This window comes from Coenobita brevimanus, chromosome 38, assembly GCF_032717465.1.
Source record: "Coenobita brevimanus isolate Jiangsu-jjx chromosome 38, ASM3271746v2, whole genome shotgun sequence".
Taxonomy (NCBI): domain Eukaryota; kingdom Metazoa; phylum Arthropoda; class Malacostraca; order Decapoda; family Coenobitidae; genus Coenobita; species Coenobita brevimanus.
The window spans coordinates 22,113,317-22,138,992 of NC_136991.1; the positions used below are offsets into that span (position 1 = coordinate 22,113,317).

At 53.4% G+C, this 25,676-nt stretch overlaps 1 protein-coding gene across 1 annotated transcript in view; it reads right to left on the reverse strand.

Moving 5' to 3' along the window:
* Positions 1 to 21,614: 21,614 nt before the first annotated feature.
* Positions 21,615 to 25,676, reverse strand: part of LOC145396553 (teneurin-m-like) — a 1,418,848-nt gene continuing 1,414,786 nt past the window's right edge. Inside the window, exons 42-43 of the mRNA XM_080269929.1 lie at positions 22,203 to 22,292; positions 21,615 to 21,843 (exon numbers count right to left, since the gene is read on the reverse strand). Of these exons, the coding sequence (XP_080126055.1) occupies positions 21,615 to 21,843; positions 22,203 to 22,292 (319 nt within the window). The remainder of the gene's footprint in view (positions 21,844 to 22,202; positions 22,293 to 25,676) is intronic.

Genomic DNA, 25,676 nt, shown 5'->3' on the forward strand with positions numbered 1-25,676 from the left:
CTAAGTGTGTCCTAGCCACCAGGACTGTCTCGTTCCTGGGACATGTTATCTCCCAGGCAGGAATCTCCCCGGACCCTGACAAGCTCTGCGCCATAGCGGACATACTGCCACCGCAGGACGTCCACGGCGTCCACGCCTTCCTAGGACTCACGTCCTACTATCGTCGTTTCGTGAAGGGGTTCGCCCAAATTGCTAAGCCTCTTCATGATCTGACCAGGAAGGGGGAACCGTTTGTATGGACTGAAGAAAGACGAGAGGCTTTCCAACAACTGAAAGACAAACTCGTCTCTGCTCCCATCATGGCCATTCCCGATTATACCCATCCATTTCGCCTCTACACAGACGCTTCTCTCACCGCAATAGGCTCCGTGCTCGCCCAGGTACAAGCCGGCCAAGAACACATCATTGCTTGCGCCAGCCGCACTTTGAATCCAGCTGAGAAGAATTATGCCGCAACCAAACGAGAATGCCTCGGCATAATTTGGTCCCTCTAACACTTTAGCGCTTACCTTTCTGGAACTCAGGTCACAATCATCACTGACCATCAGTCCCTCCAATGGTTGCGCCAGTCGGACTCGCATAACACCCAACTCGTCAGGTGGCGCGAAATCCTAGAAGAATTTCAGTGTGAAATCTCCTACAGGCCTGGGAAACTGCATACCAATGCAGGTGCCCTCTCCCGCCTTCCCATTGACACGGTACAGCCAGATTCGGACCTCTTACACCTATGGCACTAAAAGGAACGACCCCCCTGGATTCCCGCCCACTTGTTCACCAAACTATGCTGACAGGGCAATCACCTTCTAACCCCGTCCAGACATATTCTACTGACCCCCGATGCGGCACGCAACGCCCTACGCCACCTCCATGCCCATAACAGCATCCACCTGGGTACCAAGAAGCTAGTACAAGTGTTTAACGACACTTACTGGGCGTAAAACCCCTCCACCCTCGCCAAAGAGATCGTTCAAACTTGCCATGCATGTGTGCTAGGGAAGGATGTCACCCAGACTGCCGGACCCTCGGGCCACATCACCGCCCATAAACCCTGGCAACTCCTGGTGATAGATGTAGTGGGCCCCCTCCCTTCCAAATCTGTGTATAAATATGTGATCACTTTTGTCAACACATATTCGAAATTTGTAGTAGCCTGCCCGGCGAAAGAGCATCATGCCGTCGTTGTCGCCGATGCCCTTCTCCGGCACGTATTCCCTTATTTTGGCATCCCTCAAGCCATTCATTCTGCCAATGCCCCAGAGTTCTCTGGTAAAATCTGGGAGGAACTTTCCAAGATATTTGGATATAAAATCTCCCATTCCTTGCCTTATTGGCCACAGGGAAATGCAGTATGTGAACGTAGTCATCGTACTCTGATGAACCAACTACGTACACCCATCGAGGCTACGAAAGACAACGACTGGTCGGCCCATGTGAAAATCATTCAATGGGGCATGAATTCCTGTCCCTGAAAGGACGGGGTTTCCCCACATGAGAGAATATTTGACGAATCCCCTCTCCTGCTGCCACTACGCCAACACCTGCAACCACCTGCCTCCTCCCCCACCACGGACCCGTTGCACCTTCTGAAAAGCCGGCTGCGCCACCTACAGAAAACACAGGACCTTGGCCCTGACACTGCCTCCAACCCCTTCAGCCCGGGCGACACTGTCGTCATCGCCCAACTTCCCATCCCCCACAAACTCGCCCCCGGCTTTACGGGACCCCACAAAATCACCCATGTTCCAAACCCCTACCAGGTTGTCGTGGATTACCATGGCACCCTGCGCACCCTCCAAAACCGCCACGTGCGCCCCTTCCACATGCCCACCTCTGCCACCCCGACCCCACACCCCCTACCTCCCCCTGCTCCCGCACCACCTGTCACTTCCACATACGAGTGCTATGTTTCCTCCTCACCATCCCCCTCCATCCCCCCTACCACCTCAGCCTCCCCTGCCGCCACCACCCCCCACACCTCACCTGACATCTCACCTGCCACACCAACCTCCCCACGCTCACCCTCACCCCTTTCCTCTGCCGCCTCACCATTTTCACCCGTGCCCACATGCCCCGCCCACACCGCCACCCCCACAGGATAACCCACTACCACCTCCCCCTCCCCTCAACACCTACGCACACCCACTCCGACAATCTCACCCTCCACTGCGCCCCCAACACGTGCAACAGCCCATGCTAACCAACCCCGCCCACCCCCTTCCCCAAACACACCCACCCTCAGAACCACCACCACCCGCTCCGGCCGACTCTCACGCCCATCCGCCCGATACACCCATACCCCTACACCTCCTGTCTCCCCCTAACTTCACACCATTATGATACATCAAGCCCAAATCCCCTCCACCTATACTCCCCAGAGACTCGACGCCGCATTACCATGGCACAAAACCAGGCCCGGACCCTCAGTAGCCAGCATACAGCCCCCTACCACACCAGCAACAACACTGACCGAAATGAAGATTAGACAAGCCATATGGGCACCGACCATCGGCAAGAATCGTTGGCTCAGAGGACCATACCACCTGCTTACCTTCCTCTGGTCCACCCTCACCGACTCCATGCTCTTCCTCACCTGTGACGCCGAGCAAGAGGAAAATTCTCACACCACTGCTTGGCAAGCCCTACTCCAGCATCTCCATCCTGCATACACCACCCACGACACTCACGTATACCACCTCCAGCCACGGAGACGTGACTTTTTCCAAGGGTAGAGTGGTGAAATGCGTGGCTTGCAAGTCAGTGCCCCCGGAAACGAGGTGAGGGAAGAACAGCGTAATGCCCCCAGAAACACGGTGAGAGAGAAACAGTATAGTGCCCCCAGAACCGCAGTGAGAGAGGAACACCACAGTGCACCCAGAAACACACCGACACCCCTACACGGACCCCATGGAGTAGCCACACCCACACTTGGGGACCCAGTACGACAACGGCATAAGCCAGCCCAGGCCGTGCACCCTTATAACACCCAACCGTCGCACCGCCACCATAGCAGAAGGAGGACACTACCTTTGGGAAGTGGGACTGCCAGATCAGACTGGGGTGGAACTGATATCTCAGTTTCCAATGGCGCCCCTCTGGAGACGGCCAATTGCCGCTTCCGCCTTCGTCAGTCGGCCAAGCGTCGCACTGAAGGTGTTTCCTCCGAGACGGCCTATTGCCGCTCATCTCTTCTGCCCCAGGAGATGGCCTACTGGCGCTCCTCCCTCCTGCCGAAGGAGACGGCCTATTGCCGCTCTGGAAGCGCTGCCCCTGAGATGGCCTATTGCAGCTCACCCCTCCTGCCAAAGGAGACAGCCTATTGCCGCTCTGAAGGCGCTGCCCCTGAGATGGCCTATTGCCACTCACCCCTCCTGCCAAAGGAGATGGCCTATTGCCGCTCTGGAGGTGCTGCCCCTGAGACGGCCGATTGCCACTCCTCCCTCCTGCCGAAGGAGACAGCCTATGGCCACTCTGGAGGTGCTGCCCCTGAGACGCCCGATTGCCACTCCTCCCTCCTGCCGAAGAAGATGGCCTATTGCCGCTCCAAAGGCACTGCCCCTGAGACAGCCAATTGCCACTCCCCCCTCCTGCAGAAGAGACAGGCCAACGGTCGCTTGAGAGGCGACCAGAGGCGCGCTGACTCCCCCACACAGCCACAGCCTATTCCCGGGCCCCACAGCCAGAAGGAGGTGTCAACATCGTCCCTGTGTGAGACAGGCGCCCAGCTCCCCAGCACCAGAGAGACCCCGCAAGGCCTAACGGCTTCCCCTGGCCTCCGGTCTCTACGCCTGGCCCTGGAAAAGACTCACCTGTTGGGCCCTAGTACAGGACGGTGCCGCAGCCCCCACCTGACGGCGCCCCTTGATTCTGGGGACCGCAGCCCTCAGCCTATCTGGGCCCTCCCCAGGACCCCCGGGCGCAACCTCTCCACGCCCAAGAGACGGCGAAAGACCTCCACCTCTGGCCAAAACCGGAGCCAGAGACTTCTGGACCTGTTTGGCCCCAGCCCGGAGACTACGGGCCCTTGTGCCACGTGCAGCCCTGGACGTAAGAAGACGCCCCTGAGAGCCGTCCCGTGCCCTCTCAGCACGCCCTCCCTTGGCGGTGCCCCTAGTCCGGCAGAATAGATGTCGGCGTGTCTCCCCGCCACCCCCACAACACGAGTGAATTATGTCAAGTGTGGTATTGCCCCAGGACTAGTGAAGGAAATTATGTGACTTTGCCCTAGAAAACAGGTTACAGTGATATAGTGACTTAATGTATGTCAAATGTCGGGGTGAGTGAAATCACGGGCTAATGAGTAAGAACGAGTACAGTGAGTGAGTTCTGAGGAATCTGACTTATAAGTGACGCCCTTATAAGAAACCAGTAAGAACTCTTCCCCTGAGGAAATCTCTGTAGTGAAAATATACCTATGTCCCTTGTTACTAGAAAACAATAGAGAAGTGAGAGTAATATCCTCACCTTTATATTACCGTAAACACAGTGAATATCTAGTGCCCCTCTACTCCCTCGCTTCCCACAAAATCCCCTCCCCGCAGCTAACGTAACATAAACAAGAGATAGAATCAAATGTCACAACCCCTTTGCTATCAGGTGATGCTAAGAGCGAATTAGTAATACTTATCCTTTCCCAATATTACCATAACTCTGTTCAGGCTCATCACGAGTCCTTCCTCTCCCCCTCCCCCCGTGTGAACTCCCTCTTCCCGCGCTCCCACGCTCGCCCGTGTTCCCTGGACACCTGTTCACTAGACTTTCTGTATTGGCAACCGTATTGGTAAGTCACTATCCTGCGAGATACTAATATCCTAGTTAAGGTTTTATTTCTATGTCACTTATTGTGTTGTAATATCTGCTGTTTTTGTCCTGTGTCTGACTGTGGTAATATACGTGTAAAAGGTTATTGCCTGAAGTTTTTGTGTCCTGCCTCTCATTGCATTAAGCTTCGGTCTCGAAAGAGGACCCCGCTACACGTTAGGTGCTTTAGGACCGAGGAGTCGGGCCTTTTGCACCTAGCATTACAACCACTTCCTCCACAACAACATTCATTCTCATAGTCTGAATTCGCTCTAAAACAAACCCCACTATTACATGCTTGACCGGTCCAAGATGGCGGCCGCACAGACGTACCGTTGCTGTACTGAAGAATGGGCTATGCGGCATCTAGTCTTATTTATATCTATGGGGAAACCCAGCCACATGTGTTACGCAAGATGATGAAACCAAGATATACACCCACCAGCATATAGTCATATCTTCACAGTCATTCAGTTATCTATACTGGATGACGGGAAATAGAGGGGACAGTTTAGTTATCACTAATAAAAGCTGTTTTATATTAAAATGCCCACCGCCAGACCACCCACCCCGCCACCCCCCACCCCACCACCGGGCCGCTACCACACCACCACCCCAGGAGGACACAACGGTGGGGCTAGTGACCCAGGTCAAGAGGGTCACCGGGACACTACTGTCCTGAGTCCCTTTTTCCAGCAACTACCCCAACACCAGGTGACCGGAAAACGCCAACGACCTTGCGGGTGGGACAACCATCGCCAGAATTGGGGTGGGACTGAAACTTGTTCAATCCCAAGTAACGTCTTGGCGACGGCCATTGTTACAACCTCAACGGCAGGAGGCCCAAGGCTATGGCCAGACGTGTGCACCAGGCCGGTTGTGCCCTTAGCCACTTCAAGGGCAGGAGGCCCAAGGCTACGGCCAGATGTGTGCACCAGGGCGGTTGTGTCCTTAGCCACTCCAAGGGCAAGAGGCCCAAGGCTACGGCCAGATGTGTGCACCAGGGCGGTTGTGCCCTTAGCCACTCCAAGGGAGAGAGGCCCAAGACTACGGCCAGAAGTGTGCACCAGGGCAGCTGTGCCCTTAGCCACTCCAAGGGCAAGAGGCCCAAGGCTACGGCCAGAAGTGTGCACCAGGGCGAGGGGGCCCTTAGCCACTCCAAGGGCAGGACGCCCAAGACTACAACCAGAGATGTGCACCAGGGTGAGAGGACCCTTAGCCATGGCTGCACAAAACCCAGGAGAGAGAGTTGCCTCTGTGCTTTCCTCTCCACGTATCGGAGAGGACACGGACTCCGTGAATCCTTTTCCTACCTCGTCCCTCTGTGGGAACCCTTCGTCACCATCAGGGAGAGTTGCCCCGGAGGTGTCGCCAGAGTGGTGGCAAGGTCCGAAACCGGGCCTACCTCCCACGCCTGGGAAATCTCTGTTCTTTCCAGACACCAGATGGAGACGAGACCGCAGCCCAGCCCTGTCGGCGCCTCTCCCAGCAGACGACTGCAACCCAAGGACCCCCAGGCGTGACCAGCAGACTCCAGACGAGGGTAACCCAGGCACCCTCACCCTGCAGAGCCGTAGATGACAGGCCCGCCTCCTCCATCTGTTTGGTCCCAGTCCTGAGGGCCACCTCTCAGGTCGAGGCCCCCAGACAGGAGGGCCTCCCTGCACCCCACCAACGAGGCCCCAAGACAAGGGCCTCCTCTCAGGTCTAGGCCCCCAGACAGGAGGGCCTCCCTGCACCTCACCGACGACCAGGACCCGGGCAGTGACTCCCCTGCGGGTAGTATATTGCCCCTTGCAGGCAGAGTCCTCCTAGGGCCCTCTCCTCACGCCCCGACGAAAGAGTGTACCCCACCCAGGAAACACGGGTAAATAAATGACGCCCCTCGTACCAAGAACAAACCAGGGGAAAGAACAGTGAACAGTGACCGAGTAAAGACCAGTGTAAAACCAGTGACAGTTGCTATTAGTCTAAAAGAACTCAATACCCGGCAGAACAGAAAATTACTTGAACCCCCAGTAAGAGAATTTAGAGTAATTGTACGAGCCCCCAAGTAAAAGAACTTTCAGTGACTGTGAATGGAGACTAGGGTGCACGGGAGAATCAAAAGCCTGTGTGAAGTGCCGCCGCGACTAAGTGACTGCGTCAAGTGTCGTGATCCGCACCCTGTCTTATTTATAGTAGTATTTCCCCCACGTACTCTTAATCTTGTTTATTCCCCTTGTTTCCAATTGAGTATATGGTTTGCCTTCAAGTGAAATACAGGTATCCATATATATAATTCAGGACATTAGTGTACAAGTATCATATTGTGTATTAAGTGTAACTGTATCTTGTGGTGTCAAAGTCTAACTCTGTGTCCCTGTCTCCTATATCTTAAATCTCACTCTGTGTTATATTGTAATGGTGTAGAATTAAGGCAATAGATGTGTTAAGGTATACTGCCTGGTTTTTATGTCCTGTTCCTTTGTTGATGCTTTACTTCCGTTCTGGAAAGAAGACCCCGCTCAGTTGCTAGTGTTTTTAGGACGAGAAGTCGACCTAAAAAAAACTCAGCATAACACTGATGGCAAGCGGTGGTTCTGGATCCGAGTAAAAGCACGGAGGAACGAAAAAGGGAAACTTGCTCAATGGCAGCCAAGCCGCACATTCAGTTGCCGAAATTCAACCCGGAGCAATGTGACATTGATGTGTATTTAGGTATGGTTAAACCCCTCTTAGACATAGGGTTCGACTCGGACAAAGAAAAAATTGCAGTCACATTACCTTACCTGGGCAAAATAATCGCCACCGTTGCACCAAAAATCGTCCCAGAACTGACATGGGACCAATTCTCACAAATTGTGAGACAGGCTTTCATGCCTTCCATGGGCAGAGTTGTTGCTCTCTCTCAACTCGACGCCCACACCTATGACGGTAACCTAGACGACACTTTCGTTCAAGCTCGGCGCCTCGTCAGTGCCGCTTATCCCGAGGCAGCCACAAATACTAGGGATATTCACATATTTAATGCCCTGCTGAGGATTCTCCCTAGCACAGTCAGGAAGCATTTCTCCATCTATGATCCCTCAGGGGACATGGATCAGGACCTGCAACTCGTCCAACATCTCCTCGCCGCCCGTCCCATACCACAACCTCTTCATGCAGTGACAAGATTCCCCACAAACCAGAACTCCCCACCAAAACCAAAGCCGCCGACTCACCAGCCACCTACGGAGCCGCCTCCTACTGTGCCCAGGGCTTACCCGCAGAAGAAACGCCCCAACCCCAGGAAGCAAGGCAACCTCATCACCATTAATCCTTGGGAGTTCACGGCCTGCATTCGCACCTGCCCCCTGCACGAGATAAGAAAGCAGCTCAAGGCAAGCAGGCACAGGAACTTTCACCAAGGGTGTAAGAAGGTCTCCTTGGATGACGATGCCCCGGAAGACAACGTGCCGCCACTAGCCTACCCAGGACCAGACGACGGGGAACACGATGACCACGCCCAACCTCAGCAGATGGATTTTTAGGCCCGCCCCGGCACCTCCCCACGGTGGCGGGGGCCACCTCACACAACTGCAGACCCCCAGTCTATGACAAGATTTGGCTGAACGGGGTCAAAGCGAGACTACTGGTGGACACGGGAGCAGCCAGGTCATGCCTCTACTCCCACTTCTACTCCCGCCACACCTCTGCTTTCGGCCCTCTCCTCCCCACATCAGCCAACCTCGTAGACGTGGGGGATGGCCCCCTACCCATCCGTGGGGAAACCCGGGCCCTTCAAACCAGCACTCACCAACGAGTGTCCACCAACCACCCCTTCATCATATTTGATTCCACATGCAATCAATATGATGGATACCTTGGGCTGGACCTCCTCCAAAAACTCCACACGACCATCGATTGTCATCAGTGTCGCCTCCACTTCAGTCCAGCCCGCCCCAACCAAGCATCCATCAACAAAGGAAAGAAAATCTAGAGGAAAAACGAAAAACAACACCACCTCCCCCACACGACCCCCACACACACACTCCCTGGACACTCACCTGCCCCAACCCACCTGCACATGTAACCCCACCCCGACCTCACTCAATGCCTCACTTCATCCCCCTCCATCCCCATCCCCCACTCCACTTCTACTGCCCCCCTCTCCATCTTTCCCTGCCACTATCGCTTCCACAATCATCATTCCACCCCACCACGAAGCTTGGGTGAAACTCAACAGACCCTCAGGTACATCCGTCCTTTTTTCACCATCCATACCCACCGGACCCCTCTTATCCTGTTTAGTGTCCCCCACCTTCCTCCCCCCCCACGACCAACAAATCCGTATCGCAAACCACGCCACAAAGCCACTAACTCTACCGTGAGAACTCATCATTGGCGACATAGAAGAAGCCGAACCATGCCAAGCACCACCCCCCAATCTCCCCACTCTCCCCGACCTACCATCACAACTCTCCACTTCCCAAACCAACAGCCTCCGACAACTACTCCTGGACTTTCAGGACCTATTCTCCTCCGGCCCAACAGACCTTTCTGCGTCGATTACTGCAGAGTGAACGACGTTACGATCAAAGACGCTACACCCCTACCCAGGATCGACGACTTTCTTGACTCCCTGCACGGATCGACATGGTTCTCTACCCTAGACCTGCAATCAGGCTATTGGCAGGTCCCTGTCCACCCAGACGACAAACACAGGACCGCCTTCACAACATCAAATGGGAAGCACTACGAATTTAACGTCCTTTCCTTCGGACTCTGCAACGCCCCCGCCACATTTTCCTGTCTTGTGGAATCTGTTCTGAGCGGGCTAACCTGGGAAACCTGTTTGGCCTACCTGGATGACGTCATCATCTTCAGCCACACCTGGGCCGACCACCTCCACCGCCTCAAACAGGTGTTCCAACACATACGCCAGGCTGGACTCAAACTCAAGCCCACAAAGTGTGTTTTGGCCGAACGATCAGTCTCCTTCTTTGGACACTTGATCAGTGCAGAAGGCATCTCTCCTGACCCCAACAAGCTACGTCCAATTGCCGACATCCCCCTACCTCGCAATGTACACGAAACCAGAGCCTTCCTAGGCCTAACCTCATATTACAGGCGTTTCGTAAAAGGCTTTGCAGACATCGCCAAACCTTTACACGACCTGACAAAGAAAGGCGAACCATTCATATGGACAGAACCAAGAAAAATTGCATTCACCACCCTCAAGTCCAAGCTGACCTCCGCCCCCGTCGTCACCTTCCCAGATTACAACCTCCCCTTCCGTCTATATACCGACATCTCACTCGTCGCCATAGGGGCTGTCCTTGTCCAAGTGCAAGACGGCCGCGAACATATCATCACCTGTGCCAGCTGCACCCTAAATCCTGCGGAAAGGAATTACGCGGCCACCAAACGCGAGTGCCTCGGAATTATCTGGTCCCTCGATTACTTCCGTTAATATATCTCAGGCACCCACGTGATTATCATTACTGACCACCAATCCCTACAGTGGTTACGCCAGTCCAGCACCACCAACGCACAACTCATACGATGGCGAGAAGCACTCGAGGAATATGACTTTGAAATATCATACCGACCAGGCAAGCTCCACACAAACGCCGACACCCTTTCCTGTCTACCCATCAATGCCATTTCCGCAGAACCAGACCTTATCCAAATGTGGCACAATAAACAACGCCCTACCTGGATCCTGCCGAGCATGTTCGCCAAACTCCACCTTCACGGCGAGCACCTGTTCGACTCCAACAGCCACATCGTCCTAAGCCCCACCACCGCCCGCGACACTATGGTGCATCTTCACGCCAACAATGGCATACACCTAGGGACTAAGAAACTCGTACAAATCTTCAGTGATATGTACTGGACACCGAACCCATCCACCATTGCCAAGAGCATCATACAATCCTGCCGTGCCTGTGCTTTGGGGAGGGACATCACTCGCACACCCGGCCCTTCAGGAAAACTAACAGCACAGAAACCTTGACAATTGCTTTCCCTCGACGTCGTCGGCCCCCTCATGCCCAAAACAGGGTACAAATACATTATCACATTCGTGGATGTGTATTCAAAGTTCATCATCGCATGCCCCGCCAAAGATCACAGCTCAGTATCTGTCGCCAACGCCTTAACTCGCCACGTCTTCCCATATTTTGGCATTCCCCAAGCACTGCACTCGGATAATGCCCCAGAATTCATGGGCAAAGTCTGGGAAGAACTGGCAAAAATATTCGGGTTTCATATCTCCCACTCATCCCCCTACTGGCCCCAAGGTAACAGCATCTGCAAGAGGAGCCATCGCTCCCTCATGAATCAGGTCCACACACGCATGATGCAAACAGGGAACGACGATTGGCCTGCCCATGTCAAGATCGTCCAATGGGGCCTGAATACGTGCCCACGAGAGGACGGTATAACACCCCATGAGCGAGTTTTCGGGGAAACCCCGCTCCTCCTGCCTCTCCGCCACCACCTCCAGCCACCCACCCTGCCCTCCACTACTGACCCTCTCCACCATCTCAAACGCCGCCTCCACCACCTACAAACACAACAGGACCTGGCGCCCGACACCAACCACTCCAGCCCATACAAACGTGGCCAGTTCATTGTCGTGGCACACCTCCCCGCCCCCACCAAGACCTTTCCCTGGTTCATTGGCCCCTTCAAAATAACCCGAGTCCCTAACCCCTATCAAGTAATCATTGACCAACAAGGACAGCAACGCACGTACCGAAATCACCATGTGCGACCCTTCCACCCACCCAACAATGACCACCCCCACACCCGCGCGCCCCGCACCTCTTCCCGCACACCTGTCCACACCGAGCCTTCCGAGAATTACCCCCCAGACTCCTACTCTTACTTCTCACCCCCACCCACCACCTCACCGACGACCACGCCACCTCCCACCACACCCGATCCCGACACACCACCTCTACCGCCTACATCGCCATCCCCGCCCAATGCCACCACCGCCTCACAGCCTACCATGCACCTCCCTACCACCTGTCCACCTACCACCTCCCACACCACACCACCTCCACCGCCTACCTCACCACCACCGCCCCAAGCCACCACCTCCTCACAGCTCACCACTCACCCCCCTACCACATGCACACCCACCACTCCCCACACCACCCACCCAAACGCACCCCCCCTCCCTCATGACCATTCTCATTATTCGCGCCACACCACATCCCCACCCACCTCCCCCCCCAGCGGCCACACGCCCTCACCACCACCATGTGCACAACCACCCTCACCACCCACACTCACACTCACTACCACCACCACCAGATCAGGACGCCTTTCACGCCCACCCTCCAGATACACTCCAACATCACCTCCCAGTGCACACCCACCCCACCACCCACAAACACAAACCCCCCCCTACCCCAAACACCTCCCCCATAACCCTCCCTCTCCACCAAGCACGATGGAATCCTCCCAAATCCCAATTCCCCAAACTGCAACGCTCCTCCCACAGACCCATCCCCCATAAAAGCACCAACCTCCCGTCACTCTCCAGCATTCAGCTTCTATCTCCTCATCAGGCACCAATCCCCGAGATGAAGGTCACCAGAGTGCACTGGCTACCCCATGACCGCCCACCTGTCAGGATTCGGGAGACACACCACCTTCGCCGCCTCCTACGCCGGACCGACCACCCATCCTCCATCCGGCTCACTCTCAACCCTTATCGGGAGCCCAACCCCATCACCCACCACTGGACCAGCCTCCTACAATGCCTCACCCCAGCCCACCAGACATCCACCTCCACAACATACCACCTCCAGTCACGGGGTCGTGACTTTTCCACCACGGAGGGTGGTAAAATGCCCGCCGCCGGACCACCCACTCCGCCACCCGACCACCGGGCCACTACCACACCACCACCCCAGGACGACACAATGGTGGGGCTAGTGACCCAGGTCAAGAGGGTCACCGGGACACTACTGTCCTGAGTCCCTTTTCCCTGCAACTACCCCGACACCAGGTGACCGGAAAACGCCAACGACCTTGCGGGCGGGACAACCATCGCCAGAATTGGGGAGGGACTGAACAAGTTTCAGTCCCAAGTAACGTCTTGGTGACGGCCATTGTTACAACCTCAAGGGCAGAAGGCCCAAGGCTACGGCCAGACATGTGCACCAGGGTGGTTGTGCCCTTAGCCACTCCAAGGGCAAGAGGCCCAAGGCTATGGCCAGAAGTGTGCACCAGGGCGGCTGTGCCCTTAGCCACTCCAAGAGCAAGAGGCCCAAGGCTATGGCCAGAAGTGTGCACCAGGGCGAGGGGGCCCTTAGCCACTCCAAGGGCAGGACGCCCAAGACTACAGCCAGAGGTGTGCACCAGGGTGAGAGGACCTTTAGCCACGGCTGTAGAAAACCCAGGAGAGAGAGTCGCCTCTGTGCTTCCCTCTCCACGTATCGGAGAGGACACGGACTCCATGAATCCTTTTCCTACCTCGTCCCTCTGTGGGAACCCTTTGTCACCATCTGGGAGTGTTGCCCCGGAGGTGTCGCCAGAGTGGTGGAAAGGTCCAAAACCGGGCCTACCTCCCACGCCTGGGAAATCTCTGTTCTTTCCAGACACCAGATGGAGACGAGGCCGCAGCCCAACCCTGTCGGCGCCTCTCCCAGCAGACGACCGCAACCCCAGGACCCGCAGGCGTGACCAGCAGACTCTAGACAAGGATAACCCAGGCTCCCTTATCCCGCAGAGCCGTAGACGACAGGCCTGCCTCCTCCAGCTGTTTGGTTCCAGTCCTGAGGGCCACCTCTCAGGTCGAGGCCCCCAAACAGGAGGGCCTCCCTGCACCCCACCAACGAGGCCCCAAGGCGAGGGCCTCCTCTCAGGTCAAGGACCCCAGACAGGAGGGCCTCCCTGCACCTCACCGACGACCAGGACCCGGGCAGTGACTCCCCTGCAGGTAGTGTGTTGCCCCTTGCAGGCAGAGTCCCCCTAGGGCCCTCTCCTCACGCCCCGACGAAAGAGTGTACCCCACCCAGGAAACATGGGTAAATAAGTGACGCCCCTCGTACCGAGAACAAACCAGGGGAAAGAACAGTGAACAGTGACCGAGTAAAGACCAGTGTAAAACCAGTGACAGTTGCTATTAGTCTAAAAGAACTCAATACCTGGCAGAACAGAAAATTACTTGAACCCCCAGTAAGAGAATTTAGAGTAATTGTACGAGCCCCCAAGTAAAAGAACTTTCAGTGACTGTGAATGGAGACTAGGGTGCACGGGAGAATCAAAAGCCTGTGTGAAGTGCCGCCGCGACTAAGTGACTGTGTCAAGTGTCGTGATCCGCACCCTGTCTTATTTATAGTAGTATTTCCCCCACAGACTCTTAATCTTGTTTATTCACCTTGTTTCCAATTGAGTATATGTTTTGCCTTCAAGTGAAATACGGGTATCCACATATATAATTCAGGACATTAGTGTACGTGTATCATATCGTGTATTAAGTGTAACAGTATCTTGTGGTGTCAAAGTCTAACTCTGTGTCCCTGTCTCCTGTATCTTAAATCTCATTCTGTGTTATACTGTAACGGTGTAGAATTAAGGCAATAGATGTGTTAAGGTATACTGCCTGGTTTTTATGTCCTGTTCCTTTGTTGGTGCTTTACTTCCGTTCTGGAAAGAGGACCCCGCTCAGTCGCTAGTGTTTTTAGGACGAGAAGTCGACCTAAAAAGCACTCAGCATAACATATATCATGTTCGAATATTTACGGGGTTCGGAACGAAGACACGAATATTTTGGCTGACTATACAAGTGATGGTAGATCTCACACAGTTCGTTACATGGGCTCTAGTACCAGTCTGAATACAAGTGTCTCGCTGTATAATTATGCAATAGTAGGAGCACTAGTAAAACACATTACCAATTTGCATATAGAGGCGCACTACATAGTCATTAGAGCATTAGTTGGGCACTGTATACATCACGAGCACTATAGTCTCAATACGTACTGGGCAGTCACTGTTATACAGGGCAGCCAGGAGGACTCCGGTTAGGCTGCAGGAGCAGGGTGGTCCCCATGTATCGGCCAGGTGTTGGAGGGGTCCCGTCTGGTGTCCCTTCTCTCAATGGCCAGGGGACGACCCTCAAAGGTGACATCGTCTGCTGCAGGCTGTGGTTGGGCGTGGTGTGAGGCCCCACGGCCTGGCTGGGCAGTCTGGTCCTCGGGGTTCAGGCCAAACCACGCAAGTAGGTGCACTTGTCTGCGCCCACCCTGGGGAGGAGGTTGCTGTTGTCTAGGGCTGAGGAGGTCATGCCCTGTGGTTACAGGGGTGCCACGGGGAATCTGGCTTCTGTGGTTAGGCCGCCGTCAGGGTTGGATTGTGGCATCACCTCAGGCAGGTGTCCATCAGCTGGTCATCTCCCACAGGCGCCAGCTGGATGGCATACACTCCCAGGGACAGCATGGGGCCTCGTCACACTTCTTCCAGGCAGGAAGGCTCCTCCTGGAGGCTGCCTCTGTGGAGAGGAGCGGAGTAACGTCCCACTCGGTTACAGGAGGGGTGAGCTGAGCAAGGGTCATCCTTCACCGGGGAAGTTTCAGGGGGTGAGAGGCTTTGGTGGTGGTGCCTCTCCCTGGCACAGCTAGAGGCCATTGCCGAAGTCCCGGGGGCAACAGAGGAAGGACGGCTAGAGGCCATCCCTTCCCTGCCGGTGCGGCTAAAGGCCGTCATCATGGCCCGACTTCCTAACAGGACCGTGGGCGAGGTGCAGGTGGAGGCCGTCACCTGTTCATGGGTGCGGCTAGAGGCCATCACCGGTGTCCTGCAGGGGGGGTGACGTGCAGTCAGTGTGCGGGAGGAGGCCGTCACCTGCCTGCTGGTGCAGCTGGAGGCCATCACCATTGTCCTACTCCTAGAGGCAGCTTCAGAAGGAGAGGGGGCATACCTTACTCTCCCTGAGTGCGGCTGGAGGCCATCACCAGTTTCTGCAGGAGGGAGGGGGGTTGGCTGCACTTGAGCAGCTAGAGGCCATCACTTTTATTGTGCAGCTGGAGGCCATTACTTGTTTTGAGTGACTAGACACCCTCTCTTTTATTGTGCGACTAGATGACGTCACAGGGGTGCTGCTCAGGACTGAATCTTCAGCCCCACCCCAAACCTGTCGAGGGCTAGTCTGGTTGGAAGGTAATGTACGTGGACTGCGACATTCCTGCTGGGTCTGTTCCCGGGAATAAGGGCGCAAGGTAGTCAACATAGGTCCATACTGCCTTGGCAATGCACGCGCCCTCAGAACCCCTCTGTGATCACCCCCTGAGGGGGGTGTTGCTATGTTCCGGTGGTGCTCAGTTGCCACAGTTGATATTTCAGTAGGCAGCCTTTGACATGGCTGTGTCCACAGTAAATATGATCATCCTCTCGGTATAGACTCCCTCTATACTGTACAGTCACCATCATGTCAACTATTTTATCTGTTATGCAGCATGCTCTGGGTTCAACTTCTTGAACTCAAGATACGGGCATGGACTCAGGTTCTTTTGTTCAGGGCTGTAACAGAGCTTGCAAACAAGGAATAGGGCTCAAACACAGGCTAACCAGTGTTACACTTATATTACCTTATAAATACACAGTGGACTTGCACAATACAGAACACAGTACAACACTATATATGAGTCACAAGTATTACACAGAGTTTATATCACAGGTAGGTGCAGATGGCAGCCAGGTGTGGGAGGAGGGCTGTCAGGAGTGCGCTCTTGGGAAAGGCACTGGTCTCGGGCTGCACACTCAGGTGTCCGATGTAGACTGGAGGGCAGCAAATTGGGTGGCCCTTTCCTGGTGGGGGTCTCAGGGGTGTGGTGGACCTCGGGACTGGGGCCAAATAGGGCTAGTAGGTGCGCTGCTCAATGCCTGCCCTTGGCTGTGGTGGGAGTCCTGGTGGAGGATCCGGGCTGGTCTGGGCCCAGGGTCGTCGGGGCGCCCCTTGAGGTCAGGGGGCTGCGGTCTCACCGGGAGGAGGAGGCCGTCAGGGGTCATCTGCGGCCGCTCGCTCTCGTGGAGTCTGTCAGCTGCTGGGGGCATCAGGGGCTCGGCTGCAGGGACAGGACACCCAGGCTCATGACAGGTCTGCTCCAAGCACTCTCCCACAGGAGTCCTGTAGGGCAGCAATCCCCACCCTTTGTAGTACAGGGGGAGCATGAGAGGCGTTTCGCTCGGCCTCTGGAAGGGCGGGCCGAGCCAGGGAACTCACCCTCGCAGGGTGCCTCCGGGGTAATGGAAGATGGAAGAGGGATGACTGGTGGTCTCTCCCTCAGCTTGACAGGTCCAGTGGACTCCGTTGGAACTCCACTCCAGGACACAGGAAGGAGGTCCAGTGGACTCTTCTTCCACCTTGTAGGTCCAGTGGACTCTGGCCAGGCTCCCTCCAGGGGTAGTGGAGGAAGCAGGTCCAGTGGGCTCTCCCTCCACCCGACAGGTCCGGTGGACTCTGCTGGGACATCAGCCGTCCCGGGGACAGCAGGAGGAGGAAGTCCGCTGGACTTTCTAGCTCCTGCGGCAGATCCGGTGCACTCTACCGCTGTCCTGCTGTCAGAGGAAAGTCACAGCTGAGGGGTATCTGGTGGATTCCCCCTCTGTGGCAGGTCCGGTGGACTCTACCATGGCTCTGCTCTCTTCCCTGGGACTGCAGGTGGGGGAAATGCAGTGGACGTTCCAAAGCCCCTGCTCCCAATGGTGGGTAGCAGAAGGTCAGGAGGACTCTCCTTCTACAGCAGGTCCGGTGGACCCTACTGTGCCGCTGCTCCCCTTGGAGTGTGTAGGTCTAAGAGGACTGGTGGTCTCTCCTCCTCTTGTGATGGCAGGTCTGGTGGACTCTGCCACCGAGGGCCTATGTGGGACTGTATACAAACAAGTCCTAGCCTGAGTCGGGTGAGTGCTGTCCTGGTTGGAAGGTAATGCACCTGAACAATGCACTTCCCGTGGGTCTGGCTGTTGGGAAGAGGGGTATAAGGTAGCTGGGGACGTGGGCTGGTGTGGCTTGGGGCCCCTGTGAGCCTCCCCGTGGCCTCCTCTTGGGGTGGGTGTGCCGGGGTCACTCCGTCAAGTGGGTATTTCACCAGCAACGCAGGAATGGAAGTCACGTCCCTGTGGCTGGAATAGGTAAAAATCCACAAAGGGCATCTGGTAGGAGGGCGTGAGGTGGCGGAGTAGGTTTGTCCAATGGTGTATAGGGTGGTTCGGCTCCTGGTGTGGACAATAGACGATGGTCAGGGTGGAGATCCGGTGTGTCTGCTGGAGGAGGTGGATCAGTTGTGTTGTTCTTTTCGTTTTCGTTTTTAAAGGCTCCAACATGCTTGCATGTGTCGGCGCTGCACGATCCATTGCAGCCTCCCTGTTCAGCCGGCATTTGCATCCTCCAGCCAGAGTCTACAGTACTTGCTTGAATTTCATCTCGGGTGGCAGGGAGTAAGGTGAGTGACCTGTGGATGCCGGCTGCAGACTGGAGATGAGTGAGGTCGCCCTGCTTTCATGAGGTCGTGGGGGGGTCACTTTAATCGGCTTAGTAGGCCAGGCTACTGGAATTTTCCATCTTGTGTGGTGTATTTTTAGGGTTCGTGTGGGTGGTGTGGGTGGTGGTGAGGGTGTTGGCGCATATCTGGCAGGTGGGCATGATAGGCGTCTTGATCTGGTTCGGGTGGTGGTTAGTAGGGGTGTGGGTGGTGAGGAAGTGGGTGGTGTGTTAGTGGAGTGGGCGTGGGTGGTTTGTGGATGGGGAGGTGGAGTTGTGATTTGGGGTGGCGGTGGAGGAGTGCAGGGGGAGGATGGGGAGGTGGTGAGGCTGCTGGAACTGGGTGAAAGGGTGGAGTGAGGAGTGGGTGAAGGTGATGGGCGTGGGAGTGTTCGTTGTCCAGTGCTGGTAGTGGTGGTGGTGCAGGCGGGAGATGGGGGGGCTAGGGTTGGCCACATGGTGTTGGGCTTGGGAATAGTGGCGTAGGGGAGGAGGTGAGTGTGTGAGGTGAAGTTGCCAGAGGCGAGTGGGGGGTTTGAGGGGAAGGTGAGGGGTCGGAGGAGGGTGTGGTGATGTTGGAGGGGGTGCTGGGGGAAGGCAAGGAGAGAGAAGGTGTGACATAGCAGAAGTATGAGTCAGCACCATGGTGGGGTTGGAGGTGAATGAAAAGAATGCACATGGTGGTTTCGGTAGGTGCAGGTGGTGCTGTGATGTTGTATGATGACTTAATAGGAGTTGAGGACTTTTCCAACTGTAAAAGGCCCCGTGTAACGTGGTGTTAGTTTGTTTGGTGTGGGCAGTGTACCCATCATGACAGAGTCGCCTGGTTTGTAGGGGCTAGTTGTAGTGGTGTTGGGTTTCAGGTCCTGGGTGTTTTGGAGGTGGTGTAATTTTCGTTTGAGGTGGTGTTGGGGGTCAGAGACAGGGGAGGTGGTGGGTGGTTGCAAGTGGTGGCAGAGTGGAAGGAGGAGGGGCACCTTGCCGAACATTCATTCAAGTGGGGTGATGCCGTCCTCGCGTGGGCAGGAGATCATCCCCCATTGTACAATTTTCACGTGGGCTGGCCAGTCATCGTTCTGGGATTCCTGGATTCTAGTTCACATCTGGTTCAGTAGGGTGCAGTGGCTCCTCTCGCAAATGCCGTTTCCTTGAGGCCAGTATGGTGAGGAATGGAAGATGCTGTATCCGAATATTTCGGCGAGCTCTGTCCATATCTTGCTGGCGAATGCTAGGGCGTTGTCAGAGTGAAGAGTTTTGGGGAGGCCAAAATAGGGAAACACATGGCAGATCAGTACGTCTGCTACAGTGACAGCGTGATGTTCTTTAGCTGGACAGGCAATCAGGAACTTAGAATAAGTGTTAACAGATGTGATAATGTATTTACAGCCTGATTTAGGTGGAAGGGGCCTGGTGACGTCTACTGAGAGGAGCTGCTATAGTTTACTGGCGAGGATGTTTCCAAACGGGCCTGGTGTCCTGGTGGTGTCCTTTCCAAGTGCACATGCTTGGCATACTTGAAGGACTTGCTTGGTGAGGTGGGAGGGGTTTGGGGTCCAATAGATGTCATTGAAGATCTGTAGGAGTTTCTTGGTTCCGAAGTGTATACTGTTGTCTGAGTGTAGGTGGGTTAAGGTGTCGAGGGTGGTGTTTGGGTCTAGGCCAATGTCCTCTGAGTGGGTGCAAATGTGGTCACCGTGTCTCTCGAGTTTGGAGAATATGTACGGTGGTATCCAGTCAGGTCGATCTTTTTCCATCGCTGTAGGAGGGTGGAGATGGTGTGGATGGAATTGATGGGCAGTCTTGTTATGCTGGGTGTTTTTAGGTCGACTTCTCGTTCTAAGAACACCAGCGACTGAGCGGACTGGAAGTAAAGCACCCACAAAGGAACAGGACATAAAAACCAGGCAGTATACCTTAACACATCTATTGCCTTAATTTCTACACCGTTACAATATAACACCGAGTGGTATTGGATATACAGTAGACAGGGACACTAGAGATACGTCGGTGTACTGTACAGGTAAAAAGGTAGGGTGTAGTCAGGGAATGCAACTATGGGAGTGATGATCTGCTTGTCCTTAAGGGTGATGAATGCCTGTATGCGGTCCTCTGTTCAGGTAATAGCTTCCCCTTTCGTTCTTAAGTCATGGAGTAGTTTTGCTAAGTCTGCAAAGTCCCTCACAAAATGTCAGTAGTATGATGCATGGGCAATGAAGGTGCGGACCTAGTGGACATCTCAGAGGAGAGGGAAGTCTGCTGTGGTTCGTAGTTTCTCTGGGTCAGGTGCTATGCCCTCCTTGGAGATGACGTGTCCCAGGAAGGAGACAGAGCGTTGGGCTACGACACACTTGGATGGCCTAAGCTTGAGCCCGGTCTGCCAGATCCTGAGGAAAACTTGCCGTAGGCAACAAAGGTGGTCGGCCCAGATTCGGCTGAAGATAATTGCGTCATCTAGGTATGCGAGGCATATCTCCTAGATGAGGCCGCTGAGCACTGACTTCATCAGCCGGAAGAACGTCGTGGGGGCATTGCAGAGGCCAAAGGGGAGGACATTGAATTCATAATGTTGGTTGTAGAAAATGCTGTTTTGCCTATGTCATCGGGATGCATTGGGACCTGCCAGTACCCTGACTGCGGGTCAAGGGTGGAGAACCAGAATGCTCCGTACAGGGAGTCAATAGAGTCGTCGATCCTGGGCAGGGGTGTGGTGTCCTGGTAGTTATGTCGTTTTGTCACCTGTAGTCTATGCAGAAGCATAGAGTGCCGTCTTTTTTCTTTACTAGGACGATGGAGGAGGACCAAGGGCTGGTGGAGGGAGACATAACACTGGCATTTAGCATGTCCTGGACCTGCTGGTCTTTCTCAGCCTGTTGATTAGAGTTCTTCCTCCTCGATGGTTGGCATATCGGTGGTCCCATCGTGTGTATCTCGTGGGACAGATATGTGGTGTGGCCGATGCCTGTTGGTCCCAACAAGATGTCTTGAAAGTCCAGGAGGAGGCGTCAAAGGCTGTCGGTTTGTTGTGATGAGAGGTGCTCAGGGAAGGGGGGTAGGGTGGGGGGGAAAGGAGGGGGGAGAGGCACAGGGCTCAGCTTCCTCCATCTTACCAACCACTAGTCCCTTGGGGAGGGTGAGGGAGGTGGTGGAAATGTTGACGATGCGCACTGCTCTGATGTGGGGGTGGGGAGAGGAAGGTGGGTGACAACAGGCAGGAGACGATGGCACCCGTCGGTAGGCTTGGGGAGAACAAGATAGAGTTTCCAGCAGGTTAATGCAGGCGAAGCCAGGCCTCATGGTGGGGGGGAATGGTGAGGGTGGAGGCAATGGTAGTGGGGAAGGTGGGAGGGGAGCACTAGGGGTTGTGGCCTGTGGGGGGTAGGGTGGATGAAATGATGGGATGGGTAGGGGGGCAGGGAGGGGTGATTGTGGTGCATGTGCAGTGTGGCTGAAGGGGGGAATCTGGTGGTTTGTTGAAGTGAAGGCGCCGCTTCTGGCAGTCGATGCTGGTGTGGAGTTTTTGTAGGAGATCTAACCCCAGGTAGCCATCGTATGCACGGCAGGTTGAGTCGAAGACAATGAATCTGTGTTGAGTGGACACGTTTTGGTGGGTTTCAGCACGTAGAGCCGGGTCTCCCCATGGATGGGCAGGGGGCCGTCCCCCGCATCTACGAGATAGATGGAGGTGGTGAGGAGTGGGCCAAAGGCTGTGGAGTTGTGGGAGTAGAAGTGGTGGTAGAGGCATGATCTGGCTGCTCCCGTATCAACTAGTTGACTCACTTTCGTCCCATTCAGCCTTATCTTGTCATAGACTGGGAGGCGGTACTTGTGTGAGGTGGCCCCCGCCACCTTGGGGAGGTGGCCCCCGCCACCTTGGGGAGGTGCAGGGGCAGTCCTAAAAATCCGCTGTTGTGGGGCGTCCTCCTCTCTGAGCTCTGATTACCCGGGTTTGGAGTAGTTGGTTGGGGGGGCCTCGTCCTCGATGTTGTCGTCCTCGATGGCGGAGACCTTGCAGCGCCCCTGGTTGGCTGCCCTGTGTGAAGGGAATGAGCAAAATGTTGAGTCCCAGTGTTTACTCAACATTAAATTTCTGCCCACATAGAGACTGAATGAGTCAAGATGCCCATTAGGCGTAATTTACAGTCTGAACAAACTACAGTACATATTAAGAACCTAACTTGCACTAATGTAGCAGAAATTAAATAATATAGGATCACTGAAATGGCGGGTTGCCATCACATGCCATCAATGATATTTTAATTTCCGTTTATGATAAATATAAGCAATTCACGCTACGTTATATATACGTGTTCTATTTGTATTACTGTATTTAGATTATGGTATATGACATTATTATGATTCACAGTTTCACACAACAATGTACTGTAGATATTTAACAAAGAAAAATATCCTTTTTAAACTGCATAGGGAATGTGTTTGTCCCAAAGTTGGTGCCAGGCTTTTCAGAAGCACCCCATTCCAAAGGGCTGTGGTGGTTATTGCCCCATTTCCCTAGTTAGCTGTATCCGAAAAATGATGGAACGAGTTGTTCTAAATAAGTTGTATGAGATTGGTGATCAGTCGTCTCTGAACTTGAATGGTTTTCTGAAAGGGAGAGCAATGAGTGATTGTTTTGTCAAGAGTCTCAGCAATACTGGATCAACGTGCAGGGCATTCACTGACTTGAAAGGGGTGTTTGACAAAGCAAACAAGAAGGTAATTCTGGAGGAACTGATTGCCAAAGGGGTTAAAGGTGTAATAACTGAAATGAAACTTAACAAATCAATCAATGTCCTGGCCGAGATTTGATCTCAGGCCCCCGTGCTTCATACACACGCATGTTACCACTGAGCCAAAGAGAGGATCCCAGCTTTGCCTCTAGACAATGCTGGCTTTTATACACCCCGTTACATCCCTCTTTTCTCCCTTACGTGATTAATTTGCTGAGTTTCAAACACACAAGGTAGCATAGCATTGGAGGCCACCTCAGGGAGGCTGCAGACCACACCGAACAGCCCATGCCCAGGATGTAAGGACAGGGACGCTGTCAGCTAACCAAGGAACAACATCAAATTGCCAACCAAAGCCCCACCTCACATCCCACACCACTGCCAACCAATGTATTAACTGGAATGAAACTAAACAAATTAATCACTGTCCTGGCTGAGATTCAATCTCAGGCCCCTGCACTTCATATGCGCACACATTACCACTGAGCTAAAGAGAGGAACCCCGCTTTGTTTCTAAGCAACGCAGGCTTTTATACACCCCATTACAAAGGGAAATTACTTGGGTGGATAATATCTTATCTATATCACCGGTCAGCATGGGTTTGGTTGCAGGGACAGTTTTCTGATGAAAAGGAAATTGAACTGGGCACTCCACAAGGAGGTGTCCTCAGTCCAGTGTTTTTCAATGTACTAATGGACAAAACTGCATGCCACATTTTCCCCTAGGCATGGAGGTAATTATCTATGCTGACAATATCTTGCTCCAGTGCGAATCCCCTTCCATTTTATGTGAAGCCCTGCACTGGTTGGAGGCTGTGTGTGTGCAGATGGGACTCGTTATCAGTGAGTCGAAAACCAAATTTCAGGGATTATTGAAGCGTTGCAAACTCCCATGTATAAATTCTACTAAACTAGAACAAATGAGTGCCTACAAATACCTAGGGGTCCAGCTTAGTTATCATAAAGGCCCAGAATGCATTGATTACATTCGCAATCGGTGCCTTCCTAGATTTGCATCATTGCAAGTCTTGGCTAAAAGAGGAAGAAGAGTTGGTATTCCAGTACTCAGAAAGATGTGTATTAACACTATTAGGTCACTGATAGATTACGCAGCCTCTGTCTTGGTACAATATAATCGAAACAACCTTAAGAAATTGGAAATGGTACAAAATGAGGCAATGAGGATAGTCCTAGGTTGTCCCAAGACAACGAAAAATTGGGATCACGTGGGCAGAACTGGAACTCCCAAATATCGTAACCAGGATATGAAGAACTGCATCACGAACAGTAGTCAGGATGATTAAATACGGGTTTGAAAGGCTATGACACTCCCTGACGACCTTTCAGAGCAGTGCTCGTTCTCCTCCAAACACATACCTCATCTGTATGTACAAACTCTTGAACAACTTCATTGTCATAACTCCTTGCATTAATTTAATACAAACACATGGTTGGGCCATCTGGAGTCCTTGTAGAGTGACTGTGGACACCGAGAAACTTCACAAGGCCAAAGATCAGTGGCTGCATTGTGAACTTAAATCCCACTTCATGACAAAGTTGGAGACAATAGTCACCAGACTGTACACATATATTGTGATGGGTCCGTAGATGGCACTAAGTCTGGGTGTGAGCTGTTCATTAGGGAGTATGAGACACCCACTCAGTGCGTGGACACTAATTTCAAAAAGATTCCCTGACTGTCTTTCTTCCCCACGGGCAGAACTATACTCGATAGAGGAGGGACTTGGCTGTGTTGTGTCTTACCTAAGGATGTTTACTTTTTTGTGGATAGTCAAGGAGCTCTGGATGAATTATTGTCTCCTACTCCTACAGACTGATATTGTCAATAGATGTCTATCGACCATCAGGTGTACTGAATGCACAGGTCATAAAGTCCACTTCACATGGGTTCCTCCTCATATTGGAATACCCTTCAGTGAAAAGGGTAATGACCTAGCTCCTAACGCTCTGCTTTTGGCCTATGACTCTCCTGATATATCTGCTGATTATAGTTATACTACTGTCAAAAGCATGATTAGCTCTCTTGTAAGCCAAGATATTACTAGACAGCTTAATGATAGCATAGCAAGTGGCAGCACTAGCTCTATTCATTATGTAAATGAGGCTCAGAATACTGATGTAACATATGGTCAAGGAGGTGGACTTCATGACACTGTTGTCATGAGACTGAGGCTAGGCTATAAATATTATTGGGAATTCACCAGAGAAGATCCTGTACCATATGCAGTGTGTGGGGTGCCAGCGGCACACACAATGCATCATTACATATTGGTATGTCCACTATAACTGCTACTGACTGAATGAATCACATGGTTAATCAATGAAAAACTGTTACTCACAATTCTCCGTGAATATCCGGAAAACGTACCACACTACTAACAAGCACTACATTCAGACATTGTTTGTTTACTCCTGTTCCTATGTTCTATCCTGCACAGACCAGCAACATTCATCGAGCACTCCACTACATAGCAATAGCCACTAATAACTGTGCTTCCAAGCCAATGTAAGGGGAAAAATAGTATTATCTTAAAAAATGAGGGTCATGTACACACTGTATGGTCAACTAAACAGTTGTGTTGATATCAGATGGAGAAAGAGAGATGTAAACTTAGAGGGTGTGTGTCTCATGTTACCTAGCTATAGACATTGACAAATGTACTGAT